Below are 26,424 nucleotides of genomic sequence, written 5' to 3'. Positions count from 1 at the left end.
CGGCGGCGGCGGCGCAGCCCTGCCGTCAGCGGCCGATGGCGCTTCCTGATTGGCTGGGGTGAGCCAGCGCGGACCCAATCAGCGAGCAGCGCGCGCAAACAACGCGGCCTGGCTGAGTTGACAGGACCGCCGAGGCGACCCGAGGGCTGACGGGAGTGGAGACGGGCTCTGGCCGGGTAAGCGGGGGCCAGCGCTCTAACAGTTGTCTGTCGAGGATGGTAGCTCGAGGGCTTGGGGGAGCTTCCCCAAGCCGGATGCTTACAACCTGGGGACTGGATGCCCGGCTCCTGTCAGCCTCCCAGGCCAGCAGCATTCCAGAAGCTAGAAACAGGGGCGGGAGGGGTTGAAAGGAACCTGTTGTTAAAAAGAACGAAGTAGATCTCTATCAGCCAGAATATATATTTAATTTAATCTGTAACATGGACTCCCGTTATTAGAATATTCTTCTTGACTTGGCGTGTGTATGTGAAGCTAGAAAATCAAGAAGGGGTGTGTGTTGTGTTCCGTGTTTCAGTTTGACTGTTTATGAGCCAATTCTACATTTAACTATTAATATACTTATATACAGTTGTTTTGTTATTTTGGGATCTCTATATTTCTGTATAGGTTTTACTATTTACTCATCAAGGGCGACTTTTTGTCGCTTTTTAGACCTTAAGATAAAATAGTTGAATTTGGGGAGAATTGACATCTTTACACTTGACTTAAAGAACATAGGAACACGGTAGTGTCGCATTTATTTAGAACTGTTTTACACACATTGGTGGCGCACGCCTTTAATCCCAGCACTCCGGAGGCAGAGGCAGGAGTTCAAGGCCAGCCTGGTCTACAAGGGCTAGTTCCAGGACAGCCTCCAAAACAATACAGAGAAACCCTGTCTTATTGGTTAAGAAATGTAAAAATGAATTCAATGAGTAAAAAGTACTTTGGGGTGGTGTTTATTCTGATTTGCACTTGACATTGTAACCTAGAAGTCCGCCATCTGCAATCTTTACAATGACCTAACTTTAAGTCTCATGATATATACTATCATAAGCTATTCTTTGCAGCAGCCACCTAGTAACCTTGTGTCACTTTTATTTACTTAGAAAATGATGACTATCATCTTTTTTAATGTGCTATCATTATTGTTTTTTGTTTTTTGAGACAGGGTTTCTCTGTGTAACAGCTCTGGCTATCCTGGAACGCTGTGTAGACCAGACTGTCCTTGGCCTCACAGAGATCCGCCTGCCTCTGCGTCCTGAGTGCTGGGATTAAAGGTGAGTGCCACTATGCCTGGCTCATCATTGTTTTCATTGGACCAATAATTACTAATTTAAAAGTGGGCCACTAAGCCAGGCAGTGGTGGTGCACGACTTTAATCCCAGCACTCAGGAGGCAGAGGCAGGCGGATCTCTGTGAGTTGGAGGCCAGGCTGGACCGACAGCCTCCAAAACAATACAGAGAAACCCTGTCTCGTAAAAACCAAAAAAAAAAAAAAAAAAAAAAAAAAAGTGGGCCACTATCCCAAACTGTGATATATTCTCTGAGTTCTCTTATATAACCATTTTGTACACCTTTCCCCTGCTACTCTTAAATTTTTGGTTGTAACCTTAGCCTTTAAGGGATAATCTATATCATTCCAGCACCACTCTCCCCGACCCCCTACTCTTGAAACAGGGTTTTTCTTTTATGTAGTCCTGGTTGTCCTGGAATTCCTTATTATACCAGGCTGTCCTTGAACTCACAGAGATCCGTCTGCCTCTGCCTCCCAAGTGCTGGGATTAGTGGCATGGGCCAGCACACCTGGCTGGCTGTGTCTGCTCTTAAATTTCGATTTCCTTCTCTCTACCCTTACAACTGATTACTTAGTTGTGATTCACTTAGTTGGAAGAAGTAATCCAGTCAGGACTTCCACAAGCTCTTGCCAACTCGTCTACTCACCTGCCTGTATCTTGCACTCTTACTATTCTCCCGACCCTCCTGTTACAATGGAAGAGTATTATTTTATTTATGAAGATTCTTCAGATTCTTCAGTTGGTAGACACCTAGTTGATTCCACATCTGGATATTGTGAACAGTGCCTTAGTAAACAAGAGAGATTGTAAATAGATATCTTTTCAATAGTGGTTTCATTTGTTTGGATATATGTCTAGTAGTGGAAATTCTGGATCCTATGGTAGTTCTGTTTCTAGTTTTAATGTTACATCTACCTTCTTTCTTTTCTCTAATGGCTATACTAAAATATTCCCTCCAACAGTAGTGTGCTCATGTTTCTCAAAGGATTTTTTGTCTACTTGTCACTGCTACTTTCAGCAAATAGTTATTAAATGCATGTATCCTTTTTACTTTAGTTTTTCCACTAAGATGAAGAAAACTATAATGGATGTGTTAGAGAATCAGCAAAAACTAGATCCAGATATTACTGGAGACATGGAAGTTATAGATACCGAGGAAGAACTTATTAAACAATGTGAAGAAATGTGGAAAGACATGGAAGAAGTAAGTATCAACATATAAAAGCGATATATTAGTCAATATAGCAGTCACATAATAAACTTAGGAAGCTAATAGTGTAGTTTCCCTATAGTTATTATTTTATAAATTATATTTTATACCTAAGAGCTAAAATTATTCTCTTAAGAAACTTTATACTAGATCAACCGTGGAAAGAGAAAAAAAATGGTAGTAGTTCTGGCTCTCAAGGAGGTTATTTTTCTTATAGATACTATAGTCATTCATAATATTGTATATAATGTACCATTAACAATATTATGGTGGTGATGCACACCTTTAATCCAAGGACTTGAGAGGCAGAGGCAGGCAGATTTCTGTGAGTTCAAGGCCAGCCTGGTCTGCAAATCAAGTTCCAGGACAGCCAGGATTGTTACACAGAGAAACCCTGTCTGGGGAGGGAGGGGGTGTAATTCAAAAGGTTTTAAGGAGGTTGGAACAAAAGAACACTGAAGTTAATGAATGTAAGATTAGAGGGAATCGTGAATTATTTCAGTACCTGTTTTGGGCCAGTAGAACATAGAAATAATATATAATTAAGAATTATGAGTAAAACATGAATACAAATGTTGAACTTGAAGTTATGTATATATGTTTTTATTTTGATGAACTAGAGACACTTGATACACTTTGTAATTTGGTACAATTTCTCTTTAACATACCATAGTATATGATAAAAATCACAGATACATGTAGTACTTCAGTAAAGTGTCAGAAAAGGGGTGATGAATGAATTTTTTACGTATATAGCATCCTGTTCTTTCACTATACTGTCAAAGCAGGAAAGATGGAGTATTTTGAAAAAAATCACATGGCAAAATCTTTGATACTGTATATAATTAGTGTACATACTAGATTATTTTTATAATTCTTTTTTTGTTATTTTTCTCTATAAAAACTTGGATTTAACAATAACTTAAAATTTTACAGAAAATTACTGCAACCAGAAATGTGGACAAATAAGAATTAAGTTACTCATATTCTTACCTGTCAAATACAATTATTAACATTGTTAGATGTTTCTAAAGTCATGTCTCTTGTTTTTAAAGTGTCTCTTGGAGGCTTATTTACGTTCTTAATTCCTTACTTTGTTATTATTCTATAATACTTTCTCTCTTGTTCTCTTGCCTCCCATTTTTTTCTCCCATTATGTAGCTTATAATTCATGCTAGCTACTGGGTGTTTTATTTCTTTAATCTAGTAGTCACTGTGTTGTGGAGGGTGAGGTAGATGGAACCAAAGGCTCTGTGTGGGTGCTCTACTACGGAGCTGCATGTATGACTATTGCTTTCTCCTTTTTATAAACTCATTTTGGAACCAATTTGACTGCCTTTAAATAGATTCTGTATCACACGTGTATATATATATATATATATAATTTCTTTTAGAAGGGTGTTGTATAGGGCTAGTATAAAAAGGGAGGAGAAGGGAATTGTCTGTGGATTATAAATATGTCACTTGTTTTTCTTTACTTTTTAAATCAAGTGTCAGAATAAATTATCACTCATTGGAACCGAGACACTCACTAACTCAAATGCTCAGGTATGAACTTGTATACTGTTCTAGGTAAGAAGACTTCATTCTTTTTGGAAAAAGTTTGTCTGTTTATATTTATTCCAATATAGCAACTTTGCTAATACTTATATTCTTTTTTAATTAAAAATTACTTTGTGTGTGTATGTGCATGTGCTTGCATAGGATGGGGGTGGAGGGCATGCATGCACAATGTGTGTGTGTCAGAGAATAACTTTGTGAAGTGACTTCTCTTCTTCCACCTTTACATAGATTTCAGGGAGTGAATCTAGGTGGCCAGGTTTATGCAACAAACACTTTTACCTGTTGAACCATCTCATTGACCTTAATACCTATATCTTAAAACAGTTGGAAATCTCTTCTAATTAAAATAAAAAACAAAAAACAAACCCAAGAACCAACTATTTATTGTCTCTAAGAAACATATTTATCCAGCAGATACCCCAAAACTTAATATCAAAGGATGGAAAAAATACCAAGGAAACAGAAAATGTAATCAAGCAGGCATAACTATCCCTATACCTGGCAAAATAAATTTCAAACCAGAACTAATTAGAAGAGATAAAATAAGAGATGCTACATATTAATGAAAGGATTAACTCATCAAAAATATAATTATAAACTTTTATGCACCAAATATTGGAGCTTCTAATTTTTTTGTATCCATAAAAATGTTTTAGAGTCTCTACATATACAATGTACTATAAAAGGTCTAACTGAATATACCATTTTTTAAAACACATTATATGTTAATTAACCTATCGTTTTCTTGGGAAAATATTGTTCCTTTAATGTAGAAATTGAGACCTTACTGAATAAGAATCACTGGACACTAGAGCTACCAAGAAACGCAAGTGGTTTTCATCCAGTTCACCAACCACTGGCTTTGAGAGGAGTGTTTATGTACCTGTAAACATGTACTATTCTAGGTTACAGATAGCCAAAGAGCATAGTTTGTGGTATCCTGTTTTGTTACAGGTCCTCAAGCTTATTTATGAGTTTGATAGTTCTCAAAGAGGACTCACAGGGTTTAGTTTATAGTCTATTTGTGGATAACATTTATTATAGTGAAAAGATGCAGAATCAAGTCAGCAAAGGAAAACGATGAGTAGGTAAAGTTGAGAGGAAATGAAATACGAAGTTTTCAGGAACTCTCACAATAGAATGACTTAACACCTTCTTAAGTCAGCCTGTCAATTTGTAATATGAAGCATGGCCTAACATTGGAGAAACTTGTGTTCAAAATTTTTAGTGTGAACTGATGATATAGTCATCCTCTACCTGGCAGATGTCAAAATACCAGAAGATGAAGCAGGTATGCAGCCTGAATAGGTTTGGCACTGTAAGCCACTCTTACAGAGTTAGGTGTTTGGAAACCATCTTGAAATCATTCCAAGTTCACAAATCCAAGTCAAGGGCTGATGCTATGAGCAGGCCTTTTAAGAAGTAACAGTTTCTGGTTTGCTTTGATACCTCCTTTCTGCATGCTTAGTACCTTCATACCGTTAGCATTCAAAATCAGTATTCTGTGTTGTGTTTGTTTTTAAAGGCAGGGTCTCATGCAGCCTGCTTCAGCTAAACTTGGTTGAGTGCTGATTTGCAAGCATATGTCACTCTATCTGATTTAGTCTCTTTTCTGAAGCAAAAAGTTAGACATTTTTATGAAGAAAGCTTTTTTTTTTTTGGCTTTTTGAACCTGTCCTGGAACTTGCTTTGAACTCACAGAGATCCGCCTGCCTCTCCCTCCCGAGTGCTGGGTGTGTCACCAATGCCTGGCTGGAGAAAACTTTTATATTTTATTACTTTCAAAACATTACTGCTGTTTTATTATTAAAAAGGGGTTTAATTTTATAGCAGAATCAAATTGTCATTACCATACCAAAACACACTCACCATAATTTGTCTCAGGATAAGGTATTTTGTAAACTACTATTGTATTTAAAAAATTTTTTTTGCAGTCTGATTATTATCTTCATGTATATATTTACATTTCTTTTTTTGCAGCACAACTAAAAGCAGTTAGAGTATTTTAAAAGATCATAGGGAGGAAATGAGAATATTTAAGGAAAATTGGACTGAAATTTCTGGCAAGACTTAGCATTCTTTTTTTCTTTCTTTTTGGGCAGGGGAGGATTGTCTTGCTATGTTAGCATCTTTGTTTATTTAAGGTATATTTAGAAAATAAATGTAATGTGTTTAGGTTCTTTTAGTTTTGGTCATAAAGCAGAATTCTTTCTCTTTTTTTTTAATTTCGTGTGCATTGGTATTTTTCCGGATGTATGCCTGTGTGAGGGCATCAAATCCCCTGCAATGGGAATTATAGACAGTTGTGAGCTGCCATGTGGGTGCTGGGAATTGAACTCAGGTCCTCTAGAAGAACAGCCCGTGCTTTTAACCTCAGAGCCATCTCTCCAGCCACCAAATTCTTTATTTTTCAATAGCATGTTATATCATTTCTGAAAAAGTCATGTATGAGCTATAGTAGTATGGTAGTAAAATCTGCTTGGTGATACTATTTTGATAACTACCTATTTTAGAATTAGTATATTAGTATATATTAGTAACTAATATAATTATGGTGTAATAAATATAACTACAGTGTTGATTATATTTTAATCAATATTCTATGAGAAATACCTTGAAATCTTTTTTTTTTTTTTAAGTAGCTTTCATTACTCATTACGCAAGTGAAATGTTTGACTGCTGAACTTGATCATTGGAAAAAAAGAACACCGGAAAGTAAGATTCTTATTTTTAGGTTTATGTTTTTGTAGACAAATTAATAGCATATTAAATTAATGGTCTCAATAATGACATGATCCATCTGTCCTTGAAATTGCCCATGATCATTGACATATATATATATATATATATATATATATATATAATAACCTGGAATATGAAGACTTTATTATAGTTATTATTTTACCCCCAAAAACCTTGTCTTGAATTCAGTAGAAACTGAACTGTTAATGAATGAAACTTGAGTAGTGGAAAAATTATATGCTTTTAGAATAGGGAACATGTAGTTTTTATGCTATTTCTTGGTTTGTCCAATGGAAGCCAAATATATTTTCTGCCTATATTTAAAGAATAGAGGATGAATTAAAATGCTATAGTTGTAATACCCAACTAGTAGATATTATCATTATAATTATTATCATTATTACTATTATCTGAAAGTATAAGCTTCCTGTACCATATATTTTTACATATGATTTTATATATTGCTCTGTCTTTTTACCATATTCTTCTTTTCTTCACCCTCCCAATACTTTCCCTTTGACTCCTCCCACCACAACCACTTTCAGTTTTAGCCTCCCTTTTCTGTATTATTCTTTGTACCAGGTTTGGGGATTCTCCAGGAAGCAGTCCTAGGCTGTCTGTTTTTCTTTAGATAATATCATCTATACCCTTTGTTGCATTACTTTATTCATGCCAATTCTTTAATTGTTTCACATTCTCACTACTGCTTGTTAGCCTTTAATGTTAGCATCCCAGGTAGGAATATAGTGTACAGTTGTAATTTTAAAATTTTCTTTAAACTGTGTATACATTTTCCTTCTTAGCATTTTATTTCCTTCTTAGCAATATTTCCTTGTTGAGCATCTCTTATGCAGCTGTTTAAAATGTTGGTATTCTTTAAAGTAGTGTACTCATCTGTTATTATCTTGTTTGTTGTTTCAGAGACAGGGTTTTAGCTGTATAAATATAGGCTAAGGCTAGGCTAGTTTGTGCCTCGGGCTCCCATGTACTGGGAATGTAGGTGTGTACATAGACCTTTGGGAAAAATTTGTTCCAACTGTAGCAGTCATTTCCTATTGTTTTCATGTGTGCTTCTCTGCCTCTCTGTCTTAACTTCATTAGGATAGGCCTCACTCTAATGATATCAAGTTAGCTTAATTACTTGCCATTAAAGTCACATTTTGAGGTTTTGGGTATTAGACTTTAAACATGAGTTTGGGGTTAGGAACATATTCTAGTCCATAATAACTTCCACATATATGTTCAAACTAGATTCTGCATCATTAGACTTAAATATCTTTGTACCTCCTAGATCTTAACTAAAATATCCAACTCATGATATCCTTAGGTCTTCATGAACTGATATTTGATGAGCGATATATACATTTTAAATTTCCCTTAGATTCTTCTTCATATTTCTAACATAGCCAGTTACTAAATTGAACTCAGCTTCCACTTCAATCATTAGCCTATTAGGTCATTATGATTGATGAACTTTTTGTTAGTCTCTTAACAATTTTGTTTTCATCGTTGAAAGTTTTAAACTTACAAAGTAAGAGACTAGTTGAATGAACCTCAGTAGACTTAAAGACTAGCTTCAAACTGTTATTAAATTTTTTTTAAGTTTTGGATTTTTTCAAAGTTCTATAAAAGAACATTATTATTTCAGTTTTTGTAGATCAAGAGTCTGAGCATATTTATAATCTTAAAGTTCCTATAGGTTAGGAATCAACACAGCTTAGCTCTGTCCTCTGTTTAATGACTTCAAGGTTAAAATAATTAATTCTTATTGAAGACCACTAAGAAGCTTAGAGCTACTTCAAAGCTTTTCTCAAGTTTGAGGATGATGTATTTTCCTTGATTGTAAAAAGTGTGTGTGTGTGTGTATGTGTGTGTGTGTATGTGTGTGTTGGGAGAGCATACACATGTGTGGTTGGGTACACCTGTGTGAAAGTTAGTGTAGAGGTCGCTGGACAACCTTGGATGTTGTTCCTTGGATATTACCTGCTTTTCTTTTTTGAGACAGGGTTTCTTACTGGCTTAGAACTCAGCAAGTAAACTAAGCTAGCTGACTAGTGGGCTCCAGGATTTACCCCAGTCTCCTTGGCACTGGGATTATAAGTACATACCACCATGCTCAGTTTTGTTTTGTCCTGTTTTTTTTTTTTTCCATAGGATCTGGGGATCAATCTCATGTCTTAGTGCTTGCAGGGCATTTACTTTATCAGCCGAGTTATTGTTCCAACCTTTATTCCATGTTTTTGAATTCCATCTGGTAGGATTGGTAGAAGACTGTGATTTTAATATAAACAGTCATACCATACAGATTCAGCTTGGTTGTCCAATGTCTTTTCTTGGCATTGTGCCTAATATTGTTACCAGTTTTCATCTGAATCCATTAGAGAATGGGAAGATTTTGCTTTGTTTCTTGGCCAAAAATCACTTGAATCTGGAAATCTTATGAGAAGACATGGGAAAAAAATCAGCTAGGCATATGAATTTATTATTTTTGTTTCAAGTACTTCGGTTATTCCTTTTAATGGTTGATAATAAATAACAAATTCTGTAAATTTGTCCTTGTCTGTGAGTATCTTTATTTCTTTATCATTCTAAAAGAATATTTTCACTGACTATACAGAGTTCTCTTTCTTGGCACTTGACCAGCATGCTGCTTCTGTCTTCCTGTCTTCTGATGAGGGATGCACTGTTACTCTCATAGCTCTTCCTGTATAAGTAAGGAAAAACATTGTTTTCTGTATATAGTTTTGTTGTTTTTTCCTCTTGCCTGCTTTTAAGAATTTTCTTCATTGCCTTTTATGTTGCATAGGTTTCTTTAGGTTAACTGATGTTCACTTCCTTAAATATGTGGGGTTATATCTTTTGCAAAATTTGAGAAACTTTCTGACACTATTTCTCCATATTTTTCCAGTTGCTTCTTAACCCTTTTTTCCTTTACTGAAGTTCCAGCAATATGATGTTGTATCTTTTGTTACAGTCTTATAGGTCTCTCTAAGATTATGTTTTCTAAATGTTTAATTATAGCAAAATACACATAAAATTTATTCTCATAAGTATGGTGGTAAGTATATATTCACATTGTAAACAGTCTCCAGAACTCTTTACATTACATTTGTCAAAATGGGTTAGTACTTGTGTTAGCCAACTGTCACTGAAAAATGTCTGGAATAAACAAACAATTTTAGACAGTCAAAGTTTATTTGACTCCTGATCTCAGAAGTTTCAGTCTGTGGTTGGTTGGCTCTATTGCTTTTGGACCTGTGGCAAGAGAAAACTTGGTGACTGCACAAGTTGGAGGAAATTGCTTAACTTATAGCAGCCAGGTTCAGAGCGAGGCAAAAAGGTACCAGGTTCCAGTGCCTCAGGGGCACCTGTCTATTGACCTCTTAACTCCTATCTACTATGTCCTACCTCAGAAATTCCTCTTAGCTCTAGTCAGCCTCAGAGTTTGGCACACAAGCCTTCAACACATGGAATATATATATATATCCAAACCATATTAGTGTAACTCTGAACTACCTATAACCAATTCTAAAATTGGCTTTTAAGTACATATAGGATGGCTTCCTTTTCAAAGACTTTCTAAAATAGTAGACAAGTTTTTCGTAACATATCATTTGGTAATTTCAAATAGTACTTGTTTATAAAGGAAAGTTTTTGGATAAGTATTGAATAGTTTATTAATTTCTCTATGGAAAATTAAACATTTGTTTCTCCTGGGTGGCAAAAATTATAAGTGTATAATTTGCTGTATGTAATTTACTGATTATAGATGCATTTTTAGAAAGAAGTCTGATATGGTCTTAAAAAGTTTTAACAACATCTCATTCTATATAATTCCATTTTTGGAAGTATGCACCTTGAAATTAAAAGCACTAGTACATAAAAACATAAAAAGATGTCTGACACAGTATTAGTGTTCAGTTTTGGAAATTACCACTGCATTATGATATATATAATAAATATGCAGTTATTCAATGATGAAATTCTGCTGAGTGAAAATAATGATATTATATCTAATGTGCTTTTCTTATAATACCAACATTGACAAGAAATAAACCTTTTGTGTTTGTGTATGTTTGTTTCCATATATATGTGCATGTACATAGGATCATATGGATACAGAGAACAATACCTTATAAGTTCATTATTAAGCAATATTGAGAATGCTTTTATAATGTTAGGAAGGAAAAGAAATAAAAGCAAAATGTATAGATATCAAATTTATCTTATGTTATAAGCTTGGGGTTATATAACAAAGATGTTAATCTAGAAGTCACAAAAATGAGTATATTTTTACAAAAGTTTGATAATACGTAAGTCTAATGGAAAGGGGTTTCTTTAGGAAAACCACAAAGTCAAATTCTTGAGAATTCACTGACTTTGTTTTATTTTTGTAGTAACTCCCATGACTGAAGATGTTTTGGTAACATTAGGAAAAGAAGAGGTGAGTCATTTATGATTTGTAGTATTCCAAAATGATTTATAATTAGAACTGTTTTAGATCAGTTTATGATATAATAATTAGGCTGAACCATTCCAAATACACATTAAAATTTACATGTTTTATTGAACTAAATAATTTAATGATTTGAATTTTCTTTATTTTTGCTGGCTTTTTGTTGTCATTTTTTGTTTTTGTTTTTCAAGACAGGGTTTCTTTGTACCTTTTGGAGGCTGTCCTGGAACTCACTCTGTAGACCAGGTTGGCCTTGAACTCACAGAGCTCTGCCTATCTCTGCCTCCCGAATGCTGGGATTAAAGGTGTGCGACACCAACACCCAGCTATTGTTTTTGCTGTTTGTATATGTAGTTGTTGTGGTGTGCATGTGGAGGTCAGAGGACGCCTTGTTGTCCTCAACTTTTATCTTGTTTGACACAGGGTTTCTTGGTCGTTTGTCACTGGATGTGCCCCCTTTGCTAGCTCACTAGCTTTTGGGGACTCTCCTGTCCCCGCCTGCCATATTGCTGTAGGCATGCTGGGATTACAGGATATGCTTTGGAGCTTTCTCCCCACCAGAAGTTAATTCTTTGGCAGATTCTGCAGCATATGATCCTAGAGCAGGTGTCCGCTTGCTGTTCTCTAATTCAGTTCAAAATTCAATTTTTAGCAGATTCATTTCATGAAACTGTGCCTCACCAAAGATGACAATTACAGTAGTACGTTTTCTATTGTACTTCTGACCAATTAGTTATGACCCAATTTACTTGTCCCACACTTCAGGTGTGGTCTTTTCTAGTGTCTAACCCTCATCTTAAATCTGCCTAGATTTTGCTTGTCATCCAGCAGTATAAAAAAAGGTGCTTACCATGTTGGTGATCCCTAGTGTGTTGGGAATGGTATGCCAGGAAAGAAGGATTAAGACCAATATATAGTTTGGCATGGTGGCTCATAATACCTGTTGTTGGGAAGCTGAGAGACAGGGTTCATAGTTTTGGGCCAGTCTGGGTTACCTGTCTGAAAATATGGAGGGGGCGGTGCAGAAACTAAAGTGTGTATTTTGTAGCATAGTACTTGCTGCACAGTATTGCAGAGGTTATCTTTGTTAACAAGAAACAAAGGCTGTGTTCAGGTCCTAGGGTTTTGCTGAAAAATAGAAGTGAAGAAGGAAGCTGTGAAGCAATGAAGTCCATTTCTAAACAAAGTGTAGGTGTGTGTTAGCACTCTTTGACTATTCTTTATAAAATGGAAGAGTAGAGAAATGACTTAAAGATAGAATTACTAATCAATAAGGAAAAAAATTAAAGGCTTGAAAAACTCATTCTATTCATACTATCAAGACTGAGAAAGTGTGTTTACACAGGTATGACACAGAGGGGTGGCAAATGTCCAAAAATAGGGATGTTTTGGGTAGTTGGGAAAAAGATGGAGCCATGAGATCTGTAATGGATGGGGGGGAAACCCAGTACTTTGCCCGCAGTCTCAGGGCTTTCAGACTCTCCCTGGCAATAAACCACTCTGCTAGAGGCAGAAATTGAGTCATTCTGAACTTGGCTCAGGACTCTCAGTCTTTGTCTTATAGCAACAAGGCATGTGTGGGATGCAGGCAGGTTCTGAGGCCAAACAGTTGCTGTCTATAGGTACCAAGTTCTTAACTTCCACAGTAAAACGTAAGTGTTGAGGCTTACTGCCTTCTACAAAAGTTGGGTCAACAGATACTTTTCCTGATTGTACCCCTGCTGCCTAAACTTTTCAGCAAGTCTACTCTAATCCCCTTTTCGACAAATGCTTTTTACAGCCATTTCCTGGATAGACACTCCAACAGGGTATTTGCTGTTTCCTTGAGTGCCTAGTTGTAGCAGGTTGAGGAAGCACAAAATGGATATTCTCTCTAGGTATGGCCTGCTACTTAGGAGTTGCTGCCTACCACTCCCATCCTGTTCCTCTGCCCCCACCACCTGAATTGAAAGTTTGTAAGAACTGTGGTCTTATTCTTCGACTAGGATTGCCAGTGGGTTCACCAGAACTGCATGGCTTCCCTTCCTCTCAGTGTGCACCTGAAGCCACCAGAGTTAGGACTTTAGAGGCCGCTCCTACTGTTCCCTGCATAGCCTTTCTTCTACATGCTTTTCAGCATTTCTGTCTTCTTTTTCAGGATATTTCTTGTTATTGTTTGTTTGTTTGTTTGTTTTTTACTATGTTTTAAATATCCCGCCTCTTATTCCCAGAGTCCCAGAAGGTAGTGATTCTCTTCATGTCCACAAAGGGATTTATTCCAGACACCACTGGATAACTGAAATATAGTAGGCAAGAATGAGCAAAATCAAATAAAATAAATGTTTATGGTAGATTTATCATAGATGTGTTTAACTAGAAAGAGGAAAATTCCTTCTACAACAGTTTCTGAAGAGTTTGTTTTTGTGATGCTAGAGAGCAAACCTAGGGAGAACTCTGTGCATGTTAGATAGGAGCTCTGCCAGTGAGCTCCATCAGAGCCTTAGATTTTTATTTTAAAGGGAGGGATTGCTAGTGAATTCTGTCATGTTTTCTGAATTGATTGCACCAAACTTCTTTTAGTCTGTTGAAGCAGGGACTTGACGTTTCTCAAAGAGCAGCTTTTGGCTGTTGTGTTCCCTTGGTCCTCCTTACCTCCTATTCTCTCTGGTCTTTTCACCCCTCCCCACATTGACTGACTTTTGTTCTTTGTCATTATTTCTCTAACTTATTAAGAGTTTTATTTCTTTCTTTTTAGTTTATGATAGAAAACTAGATCATAGAGTGTTCTTTGTTTTTAACAAGATTTTAGCGCTGTAAGTTGTTATCTAAATGTTCCCAGGAAAAAGTTTTTTTAAGGTTTATTTGTTTATGTATTTTAAGTATGAGTTCCTTGTCTGCAAATGCCTGCACACCAAAAGAGAGCATCAGATCTCATTATAGATGGCTGTAAGCCACCATGTTGTTGTGATGAGAACCCAGGACTTCTAGAAGAACAGAACAGTCAGAACTCTTAACCACTGAGCCATTTTTCCAGGCCCTCTCCTAGAAATTTTAATGTTGTATTTTTATTAGTGACAGTAAACTTAGGACTGAAGTTTTAATTTCTCAATTTCCTATTTATTGCTTGTCTCATAGATTATTTAGAATTTTTTAGTGTCTATATATTTATAGTTTTCTACTTTTCTATGTTATTTCTAATTTAAGTCCACTGTTAGACTACTTTATATAGTATCATTGTGATATTGTCAACTTGGTCTATTATTGATCTCATTGATAAAGTTATACAATATCTACTCTTTTTTAATCCTACTTTTCTGTGGTTTTATTTTCCTCCTTTCTTGGTTTAGTTGTGCATTTTAAAAAGATTTATTTATTTGTTTGTTTGGTTTTGGTTTCTCAAGACAGGGTTTCTCTGTATTGTTTTGGAGGCTGTCCTGAAACTTGCTCTGTAGACCAGGCTGACCTTGAACTCATAAAGATCCTCCTGCCTCTGCCTCCTGAGTGCTGGGATTAAAGATGTGGGCCACCAACGCCCGGCTATTTATTTGTTTGTTTGTTTTTCCACTGTATTTTTATTTCAATTAGAAACATACTTGCTTCACATGTCAATCCCAGTTCCCCTCCCACCCCTCCTCCTTTGCCCCTCCTTCAGCTCCCCACCCAATAGCCACACCATTCCCTAGGGAGGGTGAGGCCTTCCATGGGTGGTCTCCAGAATCTGTCATTTCATCTGGGGCAGGGCCTAGATCCTCTCCCATGTGTTCAGGCTGAGAGAGCATCCCTCCATGTGAAATGGACTCCCAAAGTTCATTCGTATGTCATGGTAAACACTGATCTACTACCCAAGGCCCCAGTGATTGCTGAGACCTCCTCACTCACACTACATTCAGGGGGTCTGGATCAGTCCCCTGCTGGTCTCTCAGCCATCAGTCTGGGGTCCAAGAGCTCCCCCTTGTCCAGTCAGCTGTCTTTGTGGGTTTTACCAACACAGTTTTGACCCCTTTGCTCATCACTCCTCCCTCTCTGTCACTGGGTTCCAGGAGTTCAGTTCAGTGTTTAGCCACTGGATGAAGGTTCTAGGATGGCATATAAAGTAGCCCTCAATCTCATTATCATGGAGTGGCTATTAAGGTAGTCTCTCCACTATTGCTTAGTTTGCCAGTTGGTGTCATCCTTGTAGATCTCTAGAAATCTCACTAGTGTTAGCTCTCTCCTCAAACCTATAATGACTCCCTCTATTATTGCATCCTGCTCTCCTCCATTCTTCTCCTGACTCAACCTTCCTACTCCCCCATGTCTTCCTCTCCCCTCCTCTTCTCCCCCTCTCTTTTTCCAGGCTCCTTCTCCCCTCTCCCCATGCTCCCAATCTGCTCAGGAGGTCTTGCCTCATTCCCCTTCTCTGGGGTATCATACATATCTCTCTTGGGAACCTCCCTGTTTCCCAGACTCATTGACAGTGGAATTGTAGGCTGGTTCTCCTCTGATCCATGTCTAAAATCCATATGTGAGTGAGTACATACCATGTTTGTCTTTTTGTGACTGAGTTACCTTACTTGAGATGGTTTCTTCTAGTGCTATCCATTTGCCTGCAAATTTCAAGATTCCATTCTTTTTTTCTTCTGAGTAGTACTCCATGGTGTAAATGTACCACATTTTCTCTATCCACTCTTCAGTTGAGGGGCATCTAGGTTGCTTCCAGGATCTGTCTATTACAAATAATGCTGCTGTGAACATAGTGGAACAGACATCCTTGTTGTATGTATGGGCATCTTTTAGATATATGCCTAAGAGTGGAATTGCTGGGTCTTGTGGTAGACTGATTCCCATTTTCCTGAGGAATCTCCATACTGATTTCCAAAGTAGCTGTACAAGTTTGTACTCCCACCAGCAATGGAAGAGTGTTCCCCTTTCTCCATATCCTCTCCAGCATAAGCTGTCATTGGTATTTATTTATTTATTTTTAAGATTTATTTATAAGTATGTAGCATTCTGCCTGCATGTATGCCTGTGCTCCAGAAGAGGGCACCAGATCTCATTATAGATGGTTGTGAGCCATCATGTGGTTTCTGGAATTGAACTCAGGACCACTGGAAGAGCAGCCAGTGTTCTTAACCACTGAGCCATCTCTCCAGCCTCCTGCATTTTTTAAAAAGCCATTTTATTACAATATTGGATTACTAGTTATTAGTAGTTATTACTATTTCTTTCCTTAATTTTTTCAGTTATTTTAAAGTTTATAATACACATCTGTAACTTACAATTGATTTAAAGTTAGAAAAATGTTAGTGGAATCTCTTACAACCCAGAGAATAGATTACTACTTAATATATTCTTGCAAGAAAAGAATGTTAGATAAAAGGCCCAAGTTTATTGCAAGTCATTTTTGTGTGTTTGTGTGTGTGTGTGTTGGTCAGGTATCTTATATCTATGCCTCAGTACCTTTGAATTTATTTTTTTGCTCTGTCTGGAATTTTCTTTTACTAGATAGTATTTTTCTTTGTTTTTGTCTTTTTTTTTTCCTCTTCTGTCACTTGTATGTTATTTGGTCAGAGAACTTTCCAAATTATAATGCCTTAAAACAGCTCTGCCTTGCACCTTACAATTTTAGTATTATTATTATTATTTTAACCTCTCTGGTATATACCACTGTTGTAGTTATTTCTGGATTTCACTCTTTGTTTCCATAACTCTTGCATTCTGGCCTCCTTCATTAATGAGTATTGAGTAATAGGTTGAACCAATACTGAAAGAACCATATTAATTTTTTTTGCCTTTAGTTTTGTTTGTTCTTCTTAGAAAAGAGAGTCTGGATGGCTCATAAGTTAAGAGCACTGACTGCTCTTCCAGAGGACTTGGGTTCAGTTTCCAGCACCCACATGGCAGCTTTCACTTGTCTGTGATTCCAGTTCCAGGGCTTCTGACACCTTCACAAGACATATATCCAGGCAAAACACCAATAAATACTACACACACACACACACACACACACACACACACACACACACACACAAATAACAGAAGAAAAAAATTGAAATAACTTCATTAGAAAAGAGACCTAATCTACTAAAAACAGTTCACTAATTTAATTTCAGCTTGAAATTAAAATATGTAGTCTGAAACTCCTTCTATTTTATATTTATTATTGGTGTGTCACCAAAAACCTACCATCTGGGTGCTATATATTTACCATTTGAAATTCTTTCCAGCAGCCATTTTTACTATTGACTTCTACATTGAGATATTCTAGATCAATTTCACTATCATTTGGCAACTAAACTATGTATAAACCAAAAGGCCAAGCATAAACTTGTATTCTTTTATTTTAGTTCCAACAATTGAAATGTAATCTTGAAATGGTAGTATCTACTATTCAGTCAAAGAATGAAAAATTAAAGGAAGACTTGGAAAGGTAAAGTTGTAATTTCTGTTAGTCATTAATACTGAGTTGGCACTTAAATTTTTATTTGATTGTATTGTTTTCCACGTTTAAAGGGAGCAACAGTGGTTGGATGAACAGCAACAAATCCTGGAATCTCTTAATGTATTGCATAGTGATTTGAAAAACCAAGTCGTGACATTTTCTGAATCAAGGTACTTACTCTTGTGTTCTAGATTTTTTTCAAACAGATTTTTTTCTTTTTTGAGAAAGGTTTTTTTTTATGTTAAAGTAGATTAGGGGTGGCCCAGTTTATACTCTGAGAGTGGGAGATCTGTCCCTGCCCCTCATCTGCCATGTGGTGGTATGAGCAAGGGGAAAATGTCCTTCCCTCCCCACACACCTGTGGCAGGTTGTAGAGCTGTCCCTGATGTCAAGAGAAGTGGTGAGCTGGCCTAGTATCTCACACTCGGGAAATCAGGTCCCGCACCTCACTTGGAGAACTTAGAGCTGACCCCAAGGGCATAAGTGTGGGAGAGCTAGTCCCTCTTCTCATCTGTCATGTAGTGTGGGTGGGACCTACAGCACTCAGGAGAGCAAGCCCTGTACCTCACCTGGGTACCATAGTAGTACTGATCCTGCTGATGGAGGCACAGGTGGTGAGAGAGAAGGAAAGATGTCCTCCCCCCTTGCCACTTGCCACCTGCAGTGGACAAGAGAGCTGACCCTGCTGCTCACCATATGCAGAACTAGGGAGAGTGGGTCCTGTATCTTGCCTAGGCAGCACAGTAGAGCTGGCCCCAAGAGTGTGAGAGACAGAGCCCGCCCCTCATCTATCATATTTTGGTGTGGGCAAAGGAGAGAAGCTCCTCCCCCCATGCCCCTTGAGGCCTGTGATAGAAGAGCAGTCCCTAAAGTCACTAGAATGAGAGTTGGCCCTGTCTCTCACCAGCTGCAGCACTATGCAGAGTGACCCCTACACCTTGACTTGGCAACACAGTAGAGCTGACCCAGTGGTGCTTAGTGTGGGCAAGCCAAGCCAGAGGACATGAGGTTCAGGAGAATCAGCCCCACCCCTTGCTGCTTACTACATAGGGTTAACTAGCTGGAGCATTACTAGAGAGCTTAACCTGATGTTGAGGGTGAAGGAGAGCTGGTGGGCTTACCAACCCAGGAAATACCCAGTCCCATCAGAACTCTAAGTTGGCCCATCCCATTCATCCACCCCATCTCTGTTCTGTTGGAGCACATGAAGAAGTTGGTTCTGTAGATCCAAAGTTATAGGATCTCCATGACACAGGACAACAGGATACCAAAGAGGGCCCCAGTGAGGACCCAGTATTAATGTAGCAAAAACTAGAGATGTCAAACCAGACCAATGGCTCAATGCAATGAACATTTGCAAATAAGAATATATGAACTAAAGGACTGTGGCTTACTGTGTCACACTACAGCTTCCACAAGAAGATTTTTCTCTTTTCTTTTAAATTTTATCTTGGGCAATGGGTGTTACAAGGGTAGAGGGCGGATGGTATGGGATGAAGAGATGAGTGAGATTGAGATGCATTATGTGAAACCCACCAAGAAATGATAAAAAGTTAAATTTGAAGAAAAATGTTGCTCAGTTTACTAGGAATCACCAACACTTGCCCTAATTTTTGCCAGCTATTAGTTGTTTCTTTTTTGAATAATTTACTTGTTATACTAGTTTTACTACGCTATAAAGAGTATTCTCTAGTTATTTGAATAAGTTACTTGTTATACTAGTTTTACTACATGTTATAAAGAATATTCTCTAGTTATTTGGATCAAATGAAGTTTCAACAGCTGTGATCAGCTTCATGTGTAACCAGAAGCATGAGCAAATGTATTTTACCAGTTAAATGTCTGTTTTATTATTTTTTGTTGTTAGAATCTTTAATGAGCTGAAAGCTAAGATGCTTAGTATAAAAGAGTTTAAGGAGAAGCTCCTGTGTACCTTGGGTGAGTTTTTAGACGATCATTTTCCTCTGCCTGATGGAACTACTAAAAAGAAAAAGGTAAGTTTTAAACAAGATATTCTTTTAGATTGCTATCATTGTAACTGGTGTGTGTGTATGTGTTTATATAAACAAAAGCAAAGGACTTAAGGCATAGTGAGACATACACAAATACACCTTCATGTTATAGTTATTGAACAATTAGAGCTACTTTATTGTTTAATGAAATAAACTGGTTAAAGACATTCTTACAAATTTTACATTTTATTTATTTGTGTGTGTGGTATGTCGTATGGTGTGCACATGCTTGCGTTGCACAGCTTGTGTGTGGAGATCAGAGAACAGCGTAATGGGATTCTCTTTTCCTTCCACCATATCTTTTTACCTCTGTCGTTTCTGCTTCTCTTTTTGGCCTGCGCTGTGTTAGTGGACTAGCATAAAAATGAAATTTATTTGTCTATTTAAAATCTAGAAGCATAAGATCAAAGTCCTGTCAGGGTTAGTCCCTGATGAGGTTCATTCCTGACTGGGAATGGGCACCTTCTCATTCTGTTCCCATTGATCTCTGCTCTTCGTGCAGGCAGAAAAAGAATCTAAGGTCTGACTTCCTGTTACAGAACGAACACACACACACACACACACACACACACACACACACACACACACACCCTCATTTTGGGTTTGACCCCTACCTTACTTAACCCTTATTCCCTAGTTATGGTCCTGTTTCCATACACTACTGCTTCTGAGCTTCAACATATACTTTTGAGATACATAATTCAGCTTACAACAATTAAGTTTACAACTTAATGATGAACACACAAAAAAAGCTAAAGCCGAAGTCTCTGCTCAACATGTTACTGAGTCATTAGCACGGTTTTTACTAAAATGGAATCCTTGTTTTAAGCATATTATGTTTAGAAACAGATTGATGGCTAATTAGAGCAGTGGAATTTTATACTTCTTAGTATGCCATGAATGATAAATGTGATTTTAATTGACTTTGATAGAAGAAAAATGAAGTTCAAATGTTGAACTCAGATAAATATTTCTTTGCTTCAAATAAAAAGAAAGTAAACTGAAAAATATGCAATATTCTAAGTTTGTATAACTTCATCCCTCAATTTTAAGTAGTATAGATTTACTGATTTGAAAATGAGAAAATTCACCATCTTCCATCTATAACCCCATTCTAATTTTGTGTTGTTTTTTGCTTTCAGTATTTATATTGCATTAAAAAACGACGATAAGTTTGTATATTTAACTTTTAACCAATTTTATATTGAATTCATTACTTAATTTTTTTTTTTTTTTTTTTTTGGTTTTTCGAGACAGGGTTTCTCTGTGGCTTTGGAGGCTGTCCTGGAACTCACTCTGTAGACCAGGCTGGCCTCGAACTCACAGAGATCCGCCTGCCTCTGCCTCCCGAGTGATGGGGTTAAAGGCGTGCGCCACCAACGCCCGGCGAATTCATTACTTAATTTTTAACAGTTCTTAAATTTCGTGCAATAATATTCTTAAAATCTTTTTCTCTTTTCTTTATTAATTTTATGCATTTTGGTGCTTTGTCTGCACATGTATCTATATTCCACATGTGTGAGTTACAAAAGGTTGTGGGCCACCATGTGAGTGCTAGGAATTGAACTGGAAAAACAGTCAGCACTCTTAACCACTAAGCCATCTCTCCAACTCCTGAAACCAATAATTTTTTAACCAAATGATTTGTTTAAGAAGAATTTCTAGGGGCTGGAGAGATGACTCAGGTTAAGAGCACTACCTGCTCTTTCAAAGGTCCTGAGTTCAATTCCTAGCAACCACATGATGAGATCTGGTGCTCTCTTTTGACTGGCAGTCAGAATACTGTATACATAATAAATAAATAAATCTTTAAAAAAGAAAACGAATAATTAAGACAGAGCTAGCCAAAAAAAAGCCTAAGCCGTTGACCAATCAGTTTATAATGAAAAAAAGAAAAGAAAAAGAAGAATTTCTGAGACTTCAGCAAAGCTATATAAATTTAATCTGTGTCTTGCTATTTGCTAATCAGTTCTGTAACTATGCTTTCTCCACTAACAATGACATTTTAACTACTCCTTTTTACTTAGCAAGGTATTAGATTTTGAGATCCAGCTTTACTCGGTTATCTTTACTTTAAGAATAATTTTGTCAGACAGATCTCAGTGAGTCAAGGCCAGCCTGATCTACAAAGTGAGTTCCAGGACAGCCAGGACTGTTACACAGAGAAAACCCGTCTGGGGAAAAAAAATAGCCTAGCCTGGCTAGCCTGAAATTCACAATATAGACTAGGCTGGCTTCAAACTTATAAAGCTCTGACTGCCTCGTTCTCCTGAGTGTTGGGATTAAAGGCATGTGCCACCGCCATGCCTGTCCTAGTACTTTGGGATTTTAGGTAATATAATTAATATTCAGCAGTTAGCAGTATTAAATAGATGCCCAGAAATTTAGTGAATAGCATTCTAGCATCTGCTCTTATCAGCAAGTAGTATTTTATTCTTGATGGGTGAATTACACCTAGATCATTTGTGAGACTGGAAATTTTAACCTTGATTATAGTTATGAGGGATCTCAAATCTGTCATGAGAAAAAGAGGTGAAGGAACTAAGGATATGAAAAATACTTGAGTATTATAATAGCCATTTTCCAATTTTTAATGAGTCATTCCATGTTATTTAAAGGGGAAAATTTTCAGTGAGTTGAGTTAATATTAGGAACTGTCAAGATCTATGGGGAGGTTATAAGGAATGGAAGGCTCCTTCAGAAACCTCCCTGAAATATAATAGAATGTCATCTATTTGGAGAATTTTTGTCTGGTTCAGACATATTCCTTTACTTTATATTCTTATATACAACATATAGTTTATTGTATGTTTCTGGATAGCTTTGTATCTTATAATAATTATAAAGGTTTTCACTGTCTTAGAAGATTTTTCTGTTGTGTTAAGATTCTAACTTGTACCATAAAATTGTTTACATTCAGAATTTGACTTTAGTTACCGTCTATAATTATAACTAAGAAGTGGTTTTAAATCTTGTAATACATAGTTTGATTTCTGCCAATGTTAATTATTATTTACATTTCTCAAAGAAAAACACTCAAGAATCAAATGCACAGCTGGTAACACTAAATGAAATAATAGAGGTAAGTATTGTTTTTGTTAGAGCTATCTCTTTGGTGAACAATTAGACTTAAAGACAAAAATGCAACTTAGATTTTCTATTAAGAATATTTAAGAGCTGGGCATTGTTGGTGCACACACTCAGGAGGCAGAGGCAGGCAGATCTCTGTGAGTTCGAGGCCAGTCTGGTCTACAGAGCAACTTCCAGGACAGGCTCCAATACAGAGAAACCCTGTCTCGAAAAACCAAAAAAAAAAAAAAAAGAATATTTGATTCTTGACCGTTGTGGTGGTGCATGCTTAAGGATTTGCCGAAGGGGGTGGAAGCAGGAGGATCACAAGTTTGAAGCCAACCTGGGCTACACATTCAATAGATAGATAGAAAGACAGACAGACAGAAAGAAAGAAAGAGAAAGCAAACAAGCTGGGTGGTGGTGGTTCACACCTTTAATCCTGGCACTCAGGAGGGAAAGACAGGTGGATCTTTGTAAATTCAAGGCTAGTCTGGTCTCCAGAGTGAGTTCTAGGACAGCCAGGACTGTTTCTCAGAGAAACTCTGTCTTGAAAAACCAAAGAAAAGAAAAGAAAACAAACAAACAAAAACCAAAGAATATTTGATTCTTTAACAGTTTCTTATTTATTCATTTACTGTTTGCAGCCTGATGTCTTGTGCAGTTATACAGACAGAATTTTAGTTTACAACTCAGTCCTGTATCTAAACATATAATTGAATGTAAAATTTTTCCTTATATAAATGCTTCTTTTATTGCAGCAGAAAGACTAATTCTAACCTTTTTGGTTTGGCATTTACTTTGTTTATAAATAGATATCTTTGGCATTGCAAAATGTATTTGAACTTTGACCAGGTTATTAAATTATATGAATTACTTTAGAAAACCTTAGGCAGAGAAGTCTATGAAAAACAAGTAGTGGTGTGCTTTTTAATTATTTTCTTTTGCTGAAAACATTTTTTTTATTCATTATATTTTGCCTGGCCATGGTGGTTCAGGCTGTTAAGCCCAGCATTGGGAGTAGGGACGGGAGGGGGGCAGAGGCAGGTAGATCTCTGGGAGTTCAAGGCCAGCCTGGTCTATTGAGTGAATTCCAGGACAGCCAGGGCTATTACACAGAAAAACCCTGTCTCGAAAAAACTAAAACTAAAATATTATCTCAAACACATGATTATAAATTTTAATGATATGCCATCAGATGGATACAATATAAAACCTAGAAAACCAAATATCTCTCTGTAGTTCATATTATCAATGAACTACATCAAAATAAATAGTAGGTAGGCTACAATTTAGTGAAAAAATTAGCATACTCATTTTAAATGTGACTTTTCAGCATATTTTATAGTCTTTTACTAGAATTTAATTAATGTAATCTAATAAAAACTAGAACTATAAAATAAGATCACTTTGGTTTCTGTGGTATTGCGATGGAATGCAAGTCCTTACCATAGACAAGTACTGTGTCCCTGAGTTACATATCCATCTCATTAAGCTTTTAAGCTGTATTAAGATAAACAACTACTCTAAAATGTGAAAACATTTCTTTATCTTGTTTTAAACTGTATTAAGATAAATGACTACTCTAAAATATGAAAACATTTTTTTTTTGGTTTTTCAAGTCTTTATCATGATACTTAAAAGAAAGGAGATTCTGAGCTTTTCATTATTTAGGAATCAAAAATGTTGGTAGTCAACATTTATTTCATGTTTAAATATTGATATTATGAGTATGATTGAGATTAGAGTTTAGTCATTTTTACAAAACTTTATATTTGTATTAATTATGCCTTTTTGTGATCCTCAAATAATATCTTTAATTAAAATTTTGACCTGGCAATTAATGATTTGCCATGAATTATGTATACCTAAGGAATCCCTAACCTCTCTTAGTTCTAAGTTCTAATTCCATAAATTGTTAAAGTACTGGAGGTAGATGAAAAGGCAAAATAATAAAAGACATTAGCATTTTTACCATATTTCATGAGGCAATAGTTTTCAAATAATTAAATGTTATTGCTTCATGAAATATCTCTGCAGTGGTACTAGATTTGTAGATGACCATTGATTCTTAAATCCCATTAGCTTCTCTTAACTTTCTGGTGAGGACAGAACCTTGGTTTTCTTTTCTCTTATGTTTTAATTAAGATTGGGCATAACATACAAAATAATAAGTTTGATTATGGTATTTTCACATACATGTATCTTTGTGCCTTGCTCATTTTTGCCCCAACTCCTACTATCTTTCTTCCTTACCCCTCCCCTTTGCTGGTAATTTTCCACCAAATAGTCTTCCTTATTTGTCTTTCTTCCCCTCATCAACTCTCTTGTTTTCTCATCTTCTCCATGCTGCTTTCTCTCCCTGCTCTGTTTTCATGCCATTCATAGTCACATACATATATACACATATACTCCTTTTTAAATCTAGAGTTGACATAAGGGAAACAGGATTTTTGTCTGCCTGTTGGGCTTATTTTACTATACATGATATTCTCTAGCTCCATTTTCCTGAAAATGACATAATTTCATTTATTGTAAATGAAAAGTGCCTTTATTGACTTATCTGTTGATGTTCACCTAGGGTGAGAATCCTGGTTTTCAATACCTTAGAATCTAATAAGGGACACCCCTTCATGTGGAATGTGGTTTGGGAAAAGGTGCCCTATAACACTCAAAGTTTGTCAAATTTGGTTGTAAGCATTTGACTTTTGTTGTTTGTTTGTTTGTTTTTCAAGACAGGGTTTCCCTGTAGCCACTTTGGAGGCTGTCCTGGAAATCTCTTTGTAGACCAGGCTAGCCTCAAACTCACAGAGATCAGCCTGTCTCTGCCTCCCTAGGGTGAGATTGAAGGTGTGAGCCACCATTGCTTGGCACACTTGACATTCTTGACAAAGCAATCAGACAATCAGGGAGAGAGTGAATAATGATGGCCAATTTAACTATTTTGAAGATTTATCAAAAGAATTGATGTTTTAAAGGGTTGAACTGGTGATTTCTTTTCCCCTCCAAATATTGAGAAACTTTTGCTAGCTTTCTTTTGAAATTTGTGCGCCATTTGTCAAATTTTAATTTTTTCTTCCTTTAGTGATAGGGATAAAACCCAGGGCCTTATGTAGCTAGTTAAATTTTCTATACCTCATCTATCTAAATTTTAATTCTTACGATTCTTGCTCTTGTCCTAAGGGAACTCTACTAAGAGCAGTAGGAAAGTTGTAGATATTCTTGGGCAGGTTATAGGAAATGCTTTCATTTAATAAATATTCCATCCAACAATGTAGTCTTTAAAATTAGTATCGCTTAAGTACATGAAAGTAATATTTATGAAACAGTAGTTCAAGGAGAATAGTCAGTGTGTTTTTGCAGATACTTTATTATTTTATGAAAGTATATATGTAGACATTTTCCCACAGAAAGTTCACTTTTAATAATTTCTTTTGTAGATGCTTATAAATAGAATGTTTGATGTTCCACATGATCCATATGTTAAAATTAGTGATTCCTTTTGGCCACCATATATTGAGCTGCTTTTGCGTTATGGAATTGCTTTGCGACATCCAGAAGATCCAACACGGATAAGATTAGAAGCCTTCCATCAGTAAAATGATGATCTGTTTTCACACAGAATGGAATCTTGTTATCCATGGATAAAGAAAACACAGGACTATTTAAATAAAGAGTATTATTTGCAAATCAAA

At 36.4% G+C, this 26,424-nt stretch overlaps 1 protein-coding gene across 2 annotated transcripts; it reads left to right on the top strand.

The window, feature by feature from the left end:
• The first annotated feature begins 24 nt into the window (after window positions 1–24).
• Cenpk (centromere protein K) lies at window positions 25–26,424 on the top strand. 2 transcript variants are annotated; one of them, XM_040728982.1, is made up of 10 exons: window positions 25–176; window positions 2,334–2,481; window positions 3,979–4,035; window positions 6,693–6,765; window positions 11,190–11,236; window positions 17,554–17,636; window positions 17,720–17,818; window positions 19,516–19,642; window positions 22,689–22,742; window positions 26,170–26,424. In XM_040728982.1, the coding sequence occupies exons 2-10, from the start codon at window positions 2,347–2,349 to the stop codon at window positions 26,326–26,328; spliced, it is 834 nt and encodes a 277-aa protein (XP_040584916.1). In that variant the 5' UTR covers window positions 25–176; window positions 2,334–2,346; the 3' UTR covers window positions 26,329–26,424. The 2 variants fall into 2 exon arrangements, with proteins under 2 accessions (XP_040584916.1, XP_040584917.1); XM_040728983.1 differs by lacking the exon at window positions 25–176 and adding an exon at window positions 469–489.

The sequence above is a fragment of the Mesocricetus auratus genome, unplaced genomic scaffold (genome assembly GCF_017639785.1).
Source record: "Mesocricetus auratus isolate SY011 unplaced genomic scaffold, BCM_Maur_2.0 Super-Scaffold_100020, whole genome shotgun sequence".
Lineage (NCBI taxonomy): Eukaryota > Metazoa > Chordata > Mammalia > Rodentia > Cricetidae > Mesocricetus > Mesocricetus auratus.
The sequence above is the reverse complement of the archived record's forward strand: the minus strand, read 5'-3'. Positions and strand labels throughout refer to the sequence as shown.